This window comes from Elephantulus edwardii, unplaced genomic scaffold (genome assembly GCF_000299155.1).
Source record: "Elephantulus edwardii isolate Elephantulus edwardi_28Jun2011 unplaced genomic scaffold, EleEdw1.0 scaffold00302, whole genome shotgun sequence".
Classification (NCBI taxonomy): domain Eukaryota; kingdom Metazoa; phylum Chordata; class Mammalia; order Macroscelidea; family Macroscelididae; genus Elephantulus; species Elephantulus edwardii.
Genome location: NW_006400052.1, coordinates 946,001 through 963,467, shown reverse-complemented (window position 1 = coordinate 963,467; position 17,467 = coordinate 946,001). Strand labels below are relative to the sequence as shown.

General features: G+C 45.9%; 2 protein-coding genes across 2 annotated transcripts in view; one reads left to right on the top strand and one right to left on the bottom strand.

The window, feature by feature from the left end:
• Positions 1–1,249: 1,249 nt before the first annotated feature.
• SNRPA (small nuclear ribonucleoprotein polypeptide A) lies at positions 1,250–15,340 on the bottom strand. Its single transcript, XM_006900904.1, has 6 exons — positions 15,196–15,340; positions 6,828–7,000; positions 4,786–4,965; positions 3,738–3,911; positions 2,658–2,746; positions 1,250–1,624 (listed from the first exon to the last, which is right to left on the bottom strand). The coding sequence occupies exons 1-6, from the start codon at positions 15,266–15,268 to the stop codon at positions 1,465–1,467; spliced, it is 849 nt and encodes a 282-aa protein (XP_006900966.1). The 5' UTR covers positions 15,269–15,340; the 3' UTR covers positions 1,250–1,464.
• The window catches only part of LOC102847435 (chromosome unknown open reading frame, human C19orf54), a 7,723-nt gene continuing 5,532 nt past the window's right edge, over positions 15,277–17,467 (top strand). Inside the window, exons 1-3 of the mRNA XM_006900949.1 lie at positions 15,277–15,284; positions 15,734–15,876; positions 16,971–17,277. Coding sequence (XP_006901011.1) covers positions 15,277–15,284; positions 15,734–15,876; positions 16,971–17,277 — 458 coding nt within the window. The remainder of the gene's footprint in view (positions 15,285–15,733; positions 15,877–16,970; positions 17,278–17,467) is intronic.

Below are 17,467 nucleotides of genomic sequence, written 5' to 3'. Positions count from 1 at the left end.
TCAATCCATCTTGTTTTCATTTCAGCTGAGCACAAAGCCATCTTGTTATAAACTACATTCCTGGACTCCCCACTGCAGGAGGATGTTTTGGGGCACAGGTACATCAATGGCAGCTCACAGTAGCCCCACATGACAGAGGAAACTTGACCCACACAGGGTTTTCTAGGCCGTCATCTCTATAGAAATAGATCCCCAGGGTTTGTCCCACAGAGCCACCAGGGAGACTTTAACAGTCAACTTTTCATCGGTCAGGAGCTGAGTACTTAACCAGCTCGCCACCAGAGTACTGGTGGGGAATCACTCCAATCACTTTCCTGATACTCCTGGCTGAGAGAGGACCAGCAAGGCCAACTGAGCTGCCGTTGAGACGGCCATGTACCTTGTTCCTATTTCTTCTGGTCAGCAGCCTCGTCTGTGTAAGCAAGCTTGCCTGTGCCTGTTTACTTGAACTACATGTTTTCACACCAGACTGACATTTCTAGCCTTCCATCATCTTCACAAGCAACCCACTTCTCATAGGAATCCTTCTTTGCCCAAAGCTCCCAACGTCTTGTGAGAAACTACTGCTGGGAAACAAGGAACTTTGGAGCATAATTAAAAAAAAAAGGATGAAAAACTTATTGCTAAAAACTGTTGAAATAAGTCTACAAAGTGAATTGTGTCCTGAACCCTTAATGGTGATAGATACCTTGTGCCATGCTGTGTGCCTAACTATATAATGCAGACCTGAGTTTTCACTTCCTGGTGATCGGACCACAACAGAGAACTGTAAAAGTAGGCACAGTTGATTCAAAACTGGACTATCCCTCCACCATTCTGTTTGTCCAGGTTGGCAAACCCCATGTTATATTGCTGTTAGGTTATCAAGTCAATTACAACTTACTGACCTTATGAACAATAGGCCTGAACCACGTCCTATCCTGTCACTGTCACAATCTCTATCACTCTCAAGTCCATTTTTGTAGTCATTGTTTGTCAATCTATCTCACTGAGGGTCTTCCCTTTCTCTGATCTTCTAACTTTCACAACATGAGATTTCTTTCCAAAGACTTGCCTTGCTTCTCTTGACATGGTCCAAGTAGGTGAGATGAAGTTTCACCGTCCTTGACTCTTAGGAGCACCCCAAGACAGACTTGTTTACTTGTTTGTTCAATAAATTGGCAAACATGTTATGAGGTTCTTCAAACACAGAAAGCTGATATGGGTTGAAGGCAATAGAAAAGCAGCACACATGGTTGTAAGGAAAAAAAAAACCCAAAACACAAAAAAACACTTTAATTCCAGCCTACAGCGCCAGGTGCAATGTCTGGGGACAGACTCTGGGTACAATGCTGTGTGGCGACCATTCACTCACACACGGATCAAAGAAGGCCCCTGAGGGGGACTTACCTTCAAGGGGGTAAGCCAAGGGGGCGGGGAGGGCAACCCAGAAACAGGGCCAGGGGAAGACATGGGGGAAAGGTGCTATTTCTTGGCGAAGGATATCTTCATAGCATTGTTCTGGGTGATCTTGAAGCCCTGTAGGGCATCACGGGCAGCCCCAGCCTGCACCTCATTGTCAAACTCCACAAAGGCAATGTCATGCCGCCCGGGCACCAGCCGCACCTCCTTGAAGCCAGGGAACCTGGGAGACAGAAGGACACATATCAGGAATCCAGTCTCACCATTTAGTTCCAATGTTCAAGTTTATTATATAAAGCATGACAGTAACCAGTAAGTCTCACTAAGGACCAATTTTGCCCTCCAGAGGACATTTGGCAATATCAAAAAATATTTTTTTGTTCCCAGAACTGGAAATGGTAGTGCTCCTGGCATGTAGTAAGCAGAGGCCAGGAATTTTACCAAACGTCCTACAATGCCAAAGACAGCCTCACAAGAGAGAATTACCCGGCCTATAAAGCACTTAGTGCTGAGCTTGGAAACCCTAATATAAAAGCAAGTGTATACTTTAATGGTTTTTCCAACATAATCAGCCACGCAAACACCATCCCGATCACCACACACCACTCACTACCCTAAAGTTTACACCAAGCTGCTGCTTAAATGTCCCTCTTCTCTTTCCTTACTTCCTTCCCCAGCAGTCAACTACCATCAGTATTCCAATAGCATGGACTGTCTCCCTGTCATGGTACAGCTAAGACAATGTTTTACTATTTCACACAGGGCCTCAAAATTTCCTCTCCAAGAGCTGGCCCCAATGATTTCTCCCCTCCATCTTGCAACCACAAACACTGACTGGGACGAATGCACAACCCACAGTGTAGGAGACAGCATGGCACCATGCATTCATACCCCTCCCCAAATTCACTCTAGGGTGACCAGTCACTCTAAACAGGGATACGCTGGTCTAAACCCCATGCACAGGGTGTTAATTACCCACCAAACACCCGGTTTTGGAAAGCGTTCATTTTACCAGATTCAATGTTCTATCATTTTACATGCTCCTGCAGTTCTCTATTTAGAGACTAGAAAAATGATGCCGAGACACCCAGCAATAGCTGACTATTCCAGCCTCATTAACCACACAGCCCCAGCTGCCTCCCAACCTTCCAGTCACCCCACCCCAACCCCAAAGCCAGAGCCAGCTCATGGCTGAGTTCTGAAGCCTGAATCTACAAGCTCTTGCCCTGGCTCCGCCAACCACAGGCCGCACTCACTGGTTAAAAAGCATGGACAGCATGAGTTCGTTGGTCTCTTCTGGCAGGTTAGTGAGGAACAAGATGTGGTTTGGTGGGTTTTCTGAAAGCTGTGAGGAAAAAAGAAGAAAAAAAAGAGGTCTCATAATGGGATACAGAAGACTCATATTCCCGGGGGGGGGGGAAGGGGGAAGTGCAACAATGAATGAATGGAAATCCAAAAATCTCTGTAAATGTTCATGAATAAATAAATAAATAAAAAGAAGAATACTCATATTCCCTCTTAACCCTGATCCCTCATGCCACCTCAAGTCTTTCTGGTACCTGACACTCATGTTCCTACCTGTCTGTCCACCGCCTTTAGGATCCAGTAGACCCTAAGCCACAGGCAGGCATAGAGCTGTTCCTACTCTGGTCACTGCTATGCCCTGAGTGCCTGGAGTGGGGCTGGCATGGAACCAGGTCCTCCACAGCCCACTGAATGCATCCAGGCACAGGCTACAATGACCTTTCTAATAATCACATCCATTCCTCTCTCGCCTCAGAACCCTACTCCACTGCTAAAGCTTCAACATTTAGAGAGGCCCTCAATCACATCCCAGAGGACTGAGCACCACCCCACACACTGAAATAGCTGTCGCTCCACCAGATGCTCCTCTGGAGAAGGAGGGGCTCTTCTCCTGTGTCAGGCGGACCGGATTAGATGGTACACAAAGGAAAAGAAAAAGAGAAGGAATAGTTGTCACCTCTCAAATACGAGGGCACTACATCAGAATCAATTCCACAACAGGGGGTTAAAAAGGTCTGTCTATTCCAGAGAGACTCCTATACACATCATTTTCCTCCCCCCACTTTTCACACATACTAAGCAGAACTCAAGAGAACCGGAACTAGACCAGTTCTCTTGTGATACTCAGAATATGGAGGAGTAGGAAATGGATACAAAATGGTTTTCAAAGTGCAACAAGGAATGAATGGAATTCCAAAATCTCTGTAGATGTTCATTGAAATTAATAATAATAATAATAAAAGAATTTTAAAATAAACAAACAGAAATGGTTTTCAAGACCCACCAAATGACCCAGGGGACAGGACACTTACAGGCTGCGCAGGTGGCATCTGACCCGGCATGAGCTGCTGAGGGGGCATGGCCCCGGGCGGGATCTGTCCAGGTGCGAGGCCTGGTGGTGGGATCATGCCAGGGGGCGGCATGTAGGGAGGCTGGCCCGGGATGTGGTGCATGATGCGGGGCGCCTGCGTCATAGGAGGCATACCCTGTAGAAAGAGCAAGCAGCAGGACTAGAGACTTGGCCAGCAGTGGGGGCCGCCTGCTGAGCTGTCAGCTGGAGATGGAACTAAGAAAGTCATTAGGGACCCCAGATAACAGCCCTCAAGTCATTCTATGAGCCTGAAACAGACTCACCCGTGGTTCCATATCTGGACAAATCTGACTATGAGGTGATCAAGAACAGGAATGCACTCAGTTTTCAGAACAAACAATCACAAAGGGTGGAATTTGCCCAAGAATAAAACCCAGAAGGCAGGAAGGGGAATGAAAGAAGTGTAAATGAGAATCACAGAGAGAGAATGGGAAGAGTATGGTCACAATGTGGGGATCACGGGGACTCGGAAAACAAGCCACGTCTGCAAGGATGTGTGGAAAACCAAAGTGCTCTGTAAACTTTCACTCAAATCACAATAATAAACATATTTTTTTTTAAAAAAGGGGGGGCCATCTGACAGAAAACCCAGGGTATGAAGAATGTCAGACCAAAGAAGCGGGGGTGGGCAAAAATCCAGATTATAAAAAACCAAGATAGAAATTCATCAATATAACCAACTAATAAGCATTAAGTATATGCCTAGGGGAAAAGAAAGGAAAAACACACACACACACACACACACACCCCCCACAAAAATAAACCCCAAACCATCAAATAATCATTAACTACAGGGCAAGGAAAAGAAAAATAGTGGACAAGACAGAAAAGGTTGACTAGGGAAGGAGATGAGCCCAACCACCTGAGGCAGGCACATGAGAAAAGTCTGAATACTCAAGAAGCTTAGCTTCCTCCACCTTGACCTGGCCAGGCCAAGAGGCTGAGGAAGTCCCCAGGACAACAGAGACCATGTGCTAGGCTTGGCTTACCGGCACGGGCCCCTGGACGGCCCCCACAACAGGGGTGGCCGCCCCACCCTGCACGGCCTTCTTGGCAGCCGGGGTCTCCTGGCTCTTGGGCTTCCTCTTCTCCCGCTTGCGGTCCCGCTCCACAAAGGTGCCCTTCATCTTGGCGATAATATCAGAGTCCGTCTTGGCATACTGGATTCTCTGCACAAAAGGAAGGGTCAAGAGCATGGATGTGATGGTCAAATAGCCTGTGTTCAAAACCAGACCCCACCACAAACCTGAGGAACACTAAGAAAATTGTTTGGCCTCAGTGAGCTCTGGTGGCATAGTGGCAAGAAGCTGTACTGCAATCCCAGAGGTGAGCAGTTTGAATCCACCAGATGCTCTGCTGGAGAAGGAGAGACAATGTCTTCCTGTACCAGTAAGATCCAATTTGGCGGTATACACACAAAAAAATAATAAAGAAAAATTTTTGGCCTCAACCTCTTGATTTGCAAAATGGGACTTTTATCAGTTACCTCAAAGGATTATAAATGCGCACAGCTGTTTAAATCACTTGGCTGCTAACAGAAAGGTCAGCTGTTCCAACCCATCAGTTGTTTCACAAGGAAAAGATGTGGCAGTCTGTTCTGATAAAAAGATTTACCACAACCAAGAGCCACGTAGGGATTTGAGGGGAAAAACAGTCTAGCAAAGTGTACAAAGAGTTTAAGTGTACTCTGTATTTCAAGAACAGCAAGGACAGTATAAGCAAGAGAGGGAGAGAATGAGGCCAGATATGTTAAGAGGGGCTGGAAATTGGAAGGACTGGTGAGGAAATTGGGGGACTCTACAGAAAGGCACAGGTCACAAGTACTCTGAGAAGTGCACTGGGTTGGTGGTGGGAGGGAAAGCAGCCTGTAGAGAGCACAGGCAGACACTAGGGGACCAGTGAGCAGGCTGCTGCCACAGACCTGGTAAGGAAGGGTGGGGGCTGTAAACAGGTCAGCAGTAGTGGAGGGGTGAGTGAAAGAAACAGGACAAGTTTTGAACTTGAGCTAAAAAGACTGATGGTCCAAGTAGCGATTTGGGGACAAACTTAAGGAGGAACAAGACACGCATGCGCGCAAACACAAAAACACACACACAACCACACACACACACAAAAACACACACACAACCACACACACACACAAAAACACACACACAACACACACACGCACGCATGTGTGTCCGATATACAGAGCTCTCATGGAGCAGTCCGGACAGAGTTGTGCTGCTAACCCAAAGGCCACGTTTCTCTACAGGTTCAAATCCACCAGTGGCCCCAAGGGAGAAGGATATACACTCTCCTGTGATTTACAGCCTCTAAAAAAACGTCAGCTATGAGTTGGTTCCCACTCAACAGCAATGAGTTCAGTGTCCTTGTGGCCACTTCTTCCACAAAACCAATCTGCATGACCTGTACTGAGGCCACTCGCCCAAGACCTCCAGGCACTGAGACCAGCTATCACCTCTCCAAAGAAGCTGGATTGGCAGTCTAATCCAATTCACTGAAACTTGTAAACTCACTGCAGGACAACGGGAAAGGTATGTTCCAGCAGTTTTCATTTAGGCCATTCCTTTCCTCTATGGGCTTGTTCCTTAAGGCACACACTTGGGACTTTTAGAACATCAGCAGCCCATCCTGTCCTAGTCTGGTCCTATCCACCCCTCTCTGCAGGTACTCAATCCAGCCTCACCCTGGGGACTGGACCTTTTTCCCCTTCCTCTAACAGCCAGGAAGCCTTCTCCCATGGCTCCCTAGCATAGGTGACCTTTCAGTGGGATAAAATACCACTCAGCCTACTATCTGATCCTCTCTCCAGGCCACAACCTCTTCCTCTCTGGACTCCAGCCACGTGAACTTGACCCTGTTCCTCTGTAACATATGCTCTTATCTTTAGGTCTTAGTCCACATCACACACAGGGTTTCTACCTAAACACTCAGCTCCACTTCCTCTTCTCACAGGTGACAGGAGGAATCACCTTTATCCAGCCACCCCTGCTCCACCCAGTCTCCCCCCCACACCCACAGAACTCACCATGGGCTTGTCGTAGAAGGGGAAGCCTTGCATGGAGCGCAGGGCGTTGGTGGCGCTGCTGACCTCTTTGAAGATGACAAAGGCCTGGCCCCTCATCTTCAGGCTCCTCGATACCAGAATATCTAGGATCTGGCCAAACTGGGAGAAGATGGCGTAAAGGGACTTCTTCAGCTCTGTAGTGGGAAAAGAAAGAGCCACCAGTGACCAGAGACCTGGGTTCCATTCCATTTTTCAGATGATGTTCAGCCCAGACCAGAGTCCATCTGACAGAGTACCCAAAACGCCAAGGGTCCAGCATCCTGTTCTGTGACATGGATGAGGAGTGACAGTACAGGGCCAGCTGCAGTGTAAAGACTGAGTTCACTCAAACACAGGGCTCAGAAAAGTACCTGGCACACAATAAAATGCTCAATAAATTAAGAGTTCTGTCTGTCAAAAGCACATTAACACAAGGCCTGTTGAGACTTGGTCCCAGCCAACTTCCTCAGTTCTCATTGTATTCTACCTCACAGTCCTTTCTTACACCACTAATTCCACCTCAGGGAGTTTGCACTGGCTGTTCCCTCTGCCTGGAACACCCTTCTGGTATTTGGACAGCTGCTTCCTTCTAGTCACCCAGATCTTAGCAGAAGACAGGCCATAGCACCTCAAGAGGTCTCCCCTCTTGGAGATGAGTTTGAGACTCACATTTCTTATTACTTGGAATTAGTATTTCATATTCAATTGTACAACACAATTGTTGTGTACTGTCAAGTTAGAACCGACCTACACTGACCCCTCCAGGGGGTTTTCAGAGCAGCTAATTGCAAGGGAAGAGACTGCCCATCTTTCTCCCACAGAGCAGCTGGTGGATCTGAATTGTGTGCCTCTGAATTGTCAGTGAAACTCCTTACCACTAGGCCACCAGACACAATTGTTGTTGCTGTTAAGTGCCGTCAAGTCGCAAGCAACTCATAGCGACCCTATGAAAAAGAGTCCTCAACACTTGGGTGTCTTTCAGACTCTCACCAGGTTCACAGGGTTTCCGGAGACAAGCTATTACGGAAGTGGATGCCACTCTGCTTCCAAGCTTGTTTTAATCAGAGAACTACACCCCACTCTATCTGCATTGGGTAACCAACCATTAATGCATTTGACACATCAGTGTCACAGTGTTCAGCCTCACGGCAGCTACATGTTACCACTGTACAGCAACTCCAGGCACAATTAAACAGGTCTAAATCCTTTGGTCTTAGTTTGGTAGTCTAGCTGTATTTTTAAGCTTGAAATATTACAATGATCAAAATATGATGGAGCTACATGAACACATGCTCTTGGAAAAACGGTGCAGGCAGAGCTGGATGACTCAGGGGTCCCACAAATCCTATCTGTTAATTTGTAAAAACACACCTTCCTCAAAGAAAAATAAATCAAGTGTGTCTTGGGCTCTTAGCACCCTCAAGTAGTCTAACCCTAGTCACACAGAGTGAGACGAAAACTCTCATACTAAAGACAATTGAGTTGTGGTGCTGGAGAAGAGTATTGAGGGTACCATAGACTGCTAGGAAAACAAACAGATTCATCCTGGAAAGGGTTAAACCGGGTGGCCCCCTGGAGGCAAGGATTCTGAGGCTCCGTCTAACATACTTTGGACATGTTGTGAGGAGAGACCAGTCCTTGGAGAAGGACATCATGCTTGGGAGGGTGGAGGGACAGCACAGGAGGGGAAGGCCCTCTATGAGGTGGATTGATTCAGTGACTGGGATAATAGGGATGGGAGTGTCAGAGACAGTGTGATTGGCACAGGACAGAGCAGAGTTTAGGGCTGTTGTACATAGGGTCGCTATGAGTCGCAAGCAACTCGATGGCACATAACAACAACAACAACAAAAGACAATACCAAATAATCAGATACTTTTGATTTGAGGGTGTCACATCAAGAGCAATTCTGGGAAGTGCACATGATACTCTTTCTGACCAACTGGTCACAAATTAGAAACTGGCTTTCCACACAGAATGCCTGCTTGGGGTCCACTCTGACCTTCCAACCTATAGGTCTCAATTGTCCTTTTGGGTTGAATCTCATTGGAGAATTTGAGGAATTCAGGGTGTACAGGGATATGCTGCCAACTCAAAGGCTTGTTGCCATCGAGTCGAGCACAACTCATAGCGACTCTATGAACAAAAGATCTAATGCCTTTCCATACTATCATTTTTCCAAGTTTATAGTTTCCAGAGGAATGTGGTTTAGGAAGTGCCACTCCTGCTTCCAAAAGATGGGTAATCTCCTCCTTTGCAATTTACAGCCTCTGAAAATCTGCTGGAGGATCAGCTATGAGTTGTTTCCAATTCAAAAGCAATGGGGGGGAACTATGGTGGCCTAGTGGCAAGAAGCTGCACTGCAATCACAGAGGTGCACAGTTCGAATCCACCAGATGCTCTGCTGGGGAAGGAGGGACAATCTCCTCTTGTACCTGTCAGATCAGATTTGACGGTACACATACAAAAATAATAAATTTTTAAAAAAAAAAAATAATGGATGTGTCATCACACTTTGGTAACATTTATTACAAGCTAAAGAAACAGAAATGGAGAGACACGTGACAAGGTTTGGGAAGAGTCTCAACACAGAAAGTCCACGCTAAGTGGATGGGCTACCCTCCTAAGAACAGATATTCTTAACCCTTAAGTCCTAAGTCTTGGTATTCAGGGCATTTATTAACTAGTCCTTCATAAAAGACTAAAAAATGACTCCTGAGACTAACTGATAGTGGTCTCTTTTCTGCTATTGAACCACAACTTGCACTAATTCTTAGGTGTGGGCTGAGTCTCAGAACAAGACAGCCAATTCTCCAAGGCTGTCGATTCCAACTCACAGTGACCACACAAGTCAGGACAGAACATTATAGGAGCAGTCCTCTCCCTCAGAGAGTTCTAACAGCCCACTTAAGTCGGCAGCTAAGCACTTGAACCCACTAGGGCTCCTTGATATGACACCCCAAATCAAACCTTCTGCCAAAGTAAATTCCAATTCTGTGACTGACCAGACAGGAGGGAGTGAGGGAGGGAATGAGAGAGAAAGACATACAAAGAGATGGCGCAAGTTCAAGGGAATAAAATGGAAACCTTGCTGCTGTCAAAGAATGCAGATTGTAAAATGGTACAACCACTCTGGAAGGCAGTTTGGTGATTCCTCAGAAAGCTTAAAATAGAAATTTCTTATGACCCAGATAGTCCACTGATTAGAATATACTCTTAGAAAATGTGAACTGAGGGACAGAGACTTGTACATCAATGTTCATAGCAGCATTCACCACTGCAAGAACATAGAAACAAACAGCTCAAATGTCCAACCATAATTAAATGGGTTGAGAAATTATGGTACATTAACACAATGGAATACTATGTATCACGCAGGAGCAATGATTTTGTAAATTAGGACCTAACTTGGGAGGAATTAGCACTATGCTAAATGAACTAATTCAGCCCTATAAGGAAAAATATTGTATAAGACCATTATTGTAGAACGTGTATGAGAACCCAAGTAGGAGAGGTTAAGAGCAGAGGGGTAAGGACAGGTGAGGGTGAGGGGGTGTGTGTGTGTGTGTGTGTGTGTGTGCATGCGCGGGCACGCAAAGAAAATGGGAAAGAGCTGGTGTGAAAAAAATGTATACAAACTTTTTAAGTAAACCAGTTTAAAAGAAAAATTTTATTTGAATAATAAAAAATTTTAAAAAAAAGGCAGAACGTGCATCGAGTCTTCATGGGTCAGCTATTCCTATGCTACACATGGAGACCAGATCAGCAGCAGCAAAGACAAAGATGTACTACAACCGCTGCCCCTGGGAGCCAGGGTCAGATGCCTTCACCTAGGTTTATGGAAGGGCTATAGGGGAAGACACTAGTAGCCAGGACTGAAAGGGCCTATGAGCATGCTTGAGAAGCTATCTTGACTGAAGAACTGAATCCTGTTTCAAATCTGAATTGTAATCTGTTACTTCACTATTACACCTTATAATCCCGAGTATTGCTGTTGAGATCTGTGTAGACATTGCAAGAGATTAGCAGATGCAGTGGCAAAGTGGTTAGAGTCAGTGAGGGACAAGGGTATTTAGAATTGACAGAAGTAGGAGTAGGAACCTGGGAAGACATGTCATTTCTGCTCCCACACCATCTTTCCCAAGGTGGTACAACCAAAATTCAATTTATTACAGACAAAAAGTATTAGTTCAGTTTTCTGGCAGATTCATCCAAAACAAACTTGAATGTTCTTCTTAAAAAAAAAAAAGTGGTCTCTTCTCATGCTATTTACTTTCCTTCATGGCATTTCTCACCTCTGACAGCATGTTAAACTCTCCCTTTGAAAAACTACCCAAGCCCAAGACCACACTCCTTGCCATTAATTCCAACTCATGGTGGTCCTCCACCAGGTGTCCGAGGCAGTAAATCTTAACAAGAGCAGATTTCCTCATCCTTCACCTGTGAGCAGGGAGCACTTTTCCACAAGTCTTTCCAATGTATTTATTCTAATAGCCCCATGCCTAATATAGCTTGCAAGAAACCTTTCTCCACAGATATTTATATAACTTCCACACAATTTTCACAACCACTTCACTTCAATTATGTTCGATGAGCACTCATTTTATCAGCATAGGAAATAGGCTTTGACAGGCATTACCTGCCCAGTGTCTTGAGGGTATTGAGGACATGGTAGAGCTGGGACCAGGACCTGCCTATCAAATCCATCACAATCACCTCTAGGAGACTGCTTTCCTTGAGAAAAGATTAAAGCTTAACAAGGAAAAAGACAGTCTTCCCATGCAGGCCTGTAAAAAGATAGTTATGCAGAAGAGTTTTATAAAAAAGATACAAAACAAGACTTTTGTAAAACAGGACAAAGGAGGAATGGGGAAAGAAAAAGTGTTTTGAAGCAACTAGCCAAAAAGTCTTTGTGACATTTCTGGTTTTCGTCTCACACACCTAGTTCACAGACCAGGCATTCCACTGGACTCAGAGCTACTCCTCAGTCTCCCTTCCCACCTACTCTAGTTTCCCTCTGACAGCTGTGAAGATTTTTAAACAACCAACAACTGTGACCCTTGCCAAGCTCCATGGCAACCTCGGAAGAAGGCCTCCAAGGCCTCAAGAGCTCAGCAAAAGTATCTCCATTATTCACAGGCTACAGTCACACAAACCTACTTGTAGTTCCCTGAATGCTGCAGGCCCTTTTGTTCATGGTCAAAGTAAAGTCATGAACATCTCCCTCATCAAACATAAATGCTGCTTCCTCTAACTGTAGGGCTTCTCCAAAATTCCCTGGAGTCTCCCATCCTCTCCCTGTGCCTAGCTACCCCATCATGTCCCTGATGTGTTATCTGGCAGATGACAGGTCCTTCTCATTGGATTGTGGTTCCATGAGGACACCATTCTACCCCCAGTGCCCCACCACCTTGCATAACTGAACACTTTTAAAAAGTATGTTGTTGTGGGGAGCTCTGGTGGCCTAGTGGTAAGAAGCTACAGTGCAATCCCAGAGGAACACAGTTCAAATCCACCAGACGCTCTGCCGGAGAAGGAGGCGCAATATCCTCCTGTACCAGTCAGATCTGATTTGACGGTACACGCACACAAAATTTAAAAAAAAAAAAAAAAGAAAGGAAAAAAGTATGTTGTTGTTATGTGCCATCGAGTCTTGCCTGTGAATCATAGCGACCCTATGTAAAATAGCCCTGAAACCTGCTCTATCCTGTGCCAACTTTATTGTCCCTGACACACCTACCCTCATTACCCCAGTCACTAAATCAATTAATCAATCTCATCAAAGATCTTCCTCTTGTCCTGTCCTTCCACCCTTCCAAGCATGATGTCTCTTTCCAAGGACTGGTCCTTCTTTGCAACATGCCCAAAGTATGTCAGACAAAGCCTCAAAATCCTTGCCTTCAAGGAGCACCCTGGTTTACCCCTCTAGGATAAACCTGTTCTCCCAGCAGTCCATGGTATATTCAATCGTTTTCTCCAGCACCACAGCTCAAAGACATCATTTCTCTATCATCCCTAGTCATTGTCCAGCTTTCTGACACACAGCAAACAATTGCAAAGACTATGGCCTTGATCAGGCACACCTTAGTCTCCAGAATTTATATTCCTTCTTTTTGTTTTCTTCAACAGCAACTTTAAGAATAAATTAAAATTTAATTTTAAACTCCATTGGTTACTTCAAAAATTTCTACAGTGGTAATATATCTAACATTAAAAAAAACCGGACAGTTTAGCGAATTCCCACATTTTGTCCAGCTTGCAGTCACACTAGGGTAACTGAATGATTTCAAATATATTCTCCAGCAGAATTCCATGCTGGTTGTTTCACCCACTTTCCCTGCAGTGTGCACGTAGAAGCCATTTTCCTTATCTGAAAAATGGGAATAGTTTCTTCCTGCAGATATAACTTCAAGACACCTGACTGTAATTTAACACTTTACTGTGCTCATGTAAAACCTGTACGGAGATTAAGCAGAATGGATGGATTCAAACAGAATAAGTGTACACTGCATGACTTAAAATCAGGAAAGATGTGTGTCAAGATTGTATGCTTTCTCCATACTATCAAGATGTAAACTGAGCACTGAGCAAATCATTTGAAAAGCTAGACTATACAAAAAATGTAGCATCTGGATCACAGGAAGACCCACCAAACAACCTGCATCATGCAGATGACACAAACTTGCTTGTTGAAAGTAAAGGCTTGAAGCACTTATTGAAGTTCAAAAACTATAGCTACCAATATGGATTACATCAAGGAAACAGAAATCCTCACCACGACCAACAGGAAACACCATGATAGATAGGAAAAAGACTGTTGCCAAAGATCTACTTGGATCCACAATCAACACCCATTTTCAAGAAATCAAAAAGACATGTTACCTCTAAAGTGCTAAAGAGCAAAAATAGCAGTTGAGAGATTAAGGAGCCCTTGATCTAGCACACGGATGTTTGTTTTTTTTGTTTATTAACTAATTTTTTATTGACATATATTGGATGATAAATATTTTCTTACACTGAGGGATTTACAGGAGATGGGGTGGTGAGATGTTAGTAAAGAGCCCAAGGCAGGAGGAATCCCCTATTTTGCCTGCCAATGCCACTGCTGAACACACCAAAGCGACTATTTTAGAGGAAATGAATGCAGGTCACCTCAGTCAGTAGGTTATATCGCAAACGGCATATCCAAACCTTGGGCTCGAATTTCAAAATCCAAGCTTTCCAAACTCTGGCCCATGTTCAGCCGCCATCTCCTTACTGTGGCCCTACTATCATCACAGGAGTCTGACCCAAGGCTGAGAACCACGGTTTTAGGTGGATAAGGGAGCCGCTGTGCTCAATTTGGCGAAGACGCATGTCTGAAGGGCCTGTGCCAAAGATTAGCTTTTCTGTTTTAATTGCTTCATAGGCATCTGAATGTTTTGACAATGCATAATGAAGACGGAAGAACTGATGCCTTTGAATATTATGCTGGGATAAAAGTAGAAGGTCCTCACAAAAGAAAGACCCTTAACAAGATGGCTTGAGCATGGCAGAGATGGTGACGCTGGGGCAAGACAGGGCAGGTTTGGATATGCTGTTCTTAGGGTCGCAATGAATCGTAGTTCACTCAACACCCAACAGCTCTAACAGTTGAAGTGAGATCAAAATGTGATCATTATTTATAGAAAAGCACAGCTCAGCATCTAGTTAGCCACGGCTGCTGTTGTTACTTTCGGTGAGTTAGAACCAACACTCCTATAGGTTTTAAGAGGCAGTAAAGAAATCTTTGTCCTGCAGAGTGGCTGGTAGATTACGTGAACGCTTTTGGGTTGTCTACACAGCTCTTTACCCCACTCTCTTCGCCAGGGTTACAGGGTTTCATTGTGGCCTGGTCACTGGGAACCTAAGGACCCATAAAGCTCCAGCTTTTAAGCACAGAGAACTCAAGAGGCCAGTGGGTTGTGACTTTGACAACCAAGAAGGATCAAGACTTGATGCCTTGGTCCTGCGAAAAGTCAGAGACAGGCATGTGGGAGAAGACAGATCATGTAAGCTAAGAGCTGAAGACCAAAAAGCAGTGGTAGAGTTAATAAAGTGTGGATGGACTAAAACAATTCATCGCCATCAAATAAGAAATTACTTAGCTGACCCTCTAGCGAGTTTTCAGCGCCTGTAAACGGCACAAGAGACGGACTACCCAGCTTTATTTCACAGAGCAGCTGGTGGATTCGAACCTCCTTCCTTTGGGTTTACAGCGCAACTCCTCAGGGTGCAGCACGTGTAATTACTGAAGAAGGCTGAAGAGAAACAGACTATGGAGGAGGCCAGCTGCGATACAGCCTAGGGATTGCCCTATCCAGAAACTCACCATCCTTCTTGATCTTCTCGTTGAGGTTGTTGATATAGATAGTATGATTGGGACGGGTCTCGGGAACTGCCATGGCGCGAGATGTCGAGGTAGGGCTGGAAAAAGGAAAAAAGGCGACTTTAGCCCTGCGTTCGTCTATTCCTTTGTTCCACTGCTTGTCTAATGGACCGGTGGGAGTTTTCTTCCCAGGGAGAAGTCAAACAAGACGCAGTAAGGAACGGTGTGGCGAACGACTTGGAGCTGAAACTCAGCGGCTCTTCCCCGCGTCCCCAGACAGACAGCGAGATGCTCACTACGAGTCCCATAATGCTTTACGCGACCTAGAAGGCGGAGTTGCCTAAGTGAGGATCCTCATTGGCCCACACGCCCAAAGGGCAGCCCAGGAGAAAATTCCCGGATGTAAGGCCAGTTAAGAAAAGCGAGACAAATTTAAGCATTCTGGTCTCCCACACCGGGAAATAATTCCCAGAAGATATCTGGAAAGGCTTGCGCTTCACTTGCCCTACTGGCCACGTGTGGATGGCCCCCTTCGCCCAAGATTACTCACCGACAGGGTAGAACCACCCCCAAGTAGTGCCTGTGGCGTGCCTGAGAGCGACCACAAAGCTTCCTCTTCTAGCTTCTCCTTTGCCTCTCGGCAACCAATCACCACGTGGAAACTGGATATTTTTACCAATCAGAGTACGTGTCACCACCAGTGGGCTAATAGCTTGCCAATCAAAACGAAACTTGGGTTCCCGCCTAAGCAGAAAAACCCCTCCCCGGCCTCCATCTTTTCTCGCTCCGAGCCTACGGGCCAATTAGTGAAGGCCACGCCCCTCGCCCTCTCCTTGCCAATCAGGATGCGTATCGCTCAACAGTCTATTCTGGAGGCCCCACTGCCCTAGTATTTTCTACAATGTGATTTGTGAAAGGGCCCCCACCACGTGATAAAGGTTGTGGTCGCCGCCATCTTGCTTGACCGGGAGGTGTTTTTTTTTTTAACTCTCTGGATACTTTTTTGCTTGCGGTGGTCGTCACGCCTTTCAACCTCCGGTATCTTAAGCCTTCCCCAGTTCATTGATTTGTTTCTTAAGTAACCGTAGGACTTCTACAGCGGGGCAACATTTTCTTCTAGGTGTCCTTTTTGACCTCTTAACAGGGTAGAGGTCCAGAACTCTGGACTGGACTGTGTGCAGGGTTATGGGGATCCGAGCCTAAATTCCCGGAGTCCTCATCTCCGGGCCCCTGAATCCCACTCTTAGATCACCACAACCTGTTCCAACCGCCTTCATAAACCCGGATATTTAACCCTTGAATTTCCAGATCTTGGCCTGTATAAAATAACTCTTTAATCACCTTTGTGAACAAACTTGGCTCAGCCCATACTACAAATGTGAGATTAAAAGGCCGATTAGGCACCAACCTGGTAACTCGCAGATCCCTCAAGACTTGAGTCTTCTCACACCTTTCAGTCCCGTTGCTCAGCTCCCCATTCTTTTTTTTATTTAAGTTTTATTTTATTATTTTGTGTGTGTGTGTGTGTGTGTGTGTTCTGTCAAATCGGATTTGACTGGTACAGGAGGAGATTGCCCCCCCTTCTCCAGCAGAGCATCCGGTGGATTTGAACCGCATACCTCTGGGATTTCAGGGCAGCTTCTTGCCACTAGGCCACCTCAGCTCCCCATTCTTAGACTCCGATTTCAGATCTTTACAAGCCTCATCTTGCAGCCAAATTTTCACCCTATTTTGAAAGCTCATTCCCATTCTCATTTCCACTCAGCTTCCCCCCAAAGACCCCAAGATGACTTCTAGCTCTCCCCCCACCACACCTCCCCAAAACCCTGCACCCCAAATCTCCATCCCACCTCCTCTGCCTCCTGTTCCCTCCAGTTTTACTTTTGTACCTACCTCTTCGAGCCTCCAGGCCCCTGTTCCCCCACCACCCCCACTGCCACCTCCACCCCCTGCTTCAGGGCCTGCTCCCCCACATGTCTTCGGCCTGGAAAAGAGTCAGCTCCTGAAGGAGGCCTTGGAGAGAGCCGGCCCTGTCCCCACTGCCAGAGAGGACGTCAAGAGGCTTCTGAAGCGGCACAAGGAGCGGTAGGTTCCCCACTTCATCCACCAAACAACCTCTCCCAGATTATTTCAGCTACCTCCTCTTGGACCAATTGGCAGCATCAGGATGGATGGTGAAGAGATTGAGACTGTACACAGCTTTAGTTTGCTTGGCTCCATAGTCAACAGTCTTGGCACCAGCAGCCAGGAAATTAAAAGGCGCATTGCCATGGGA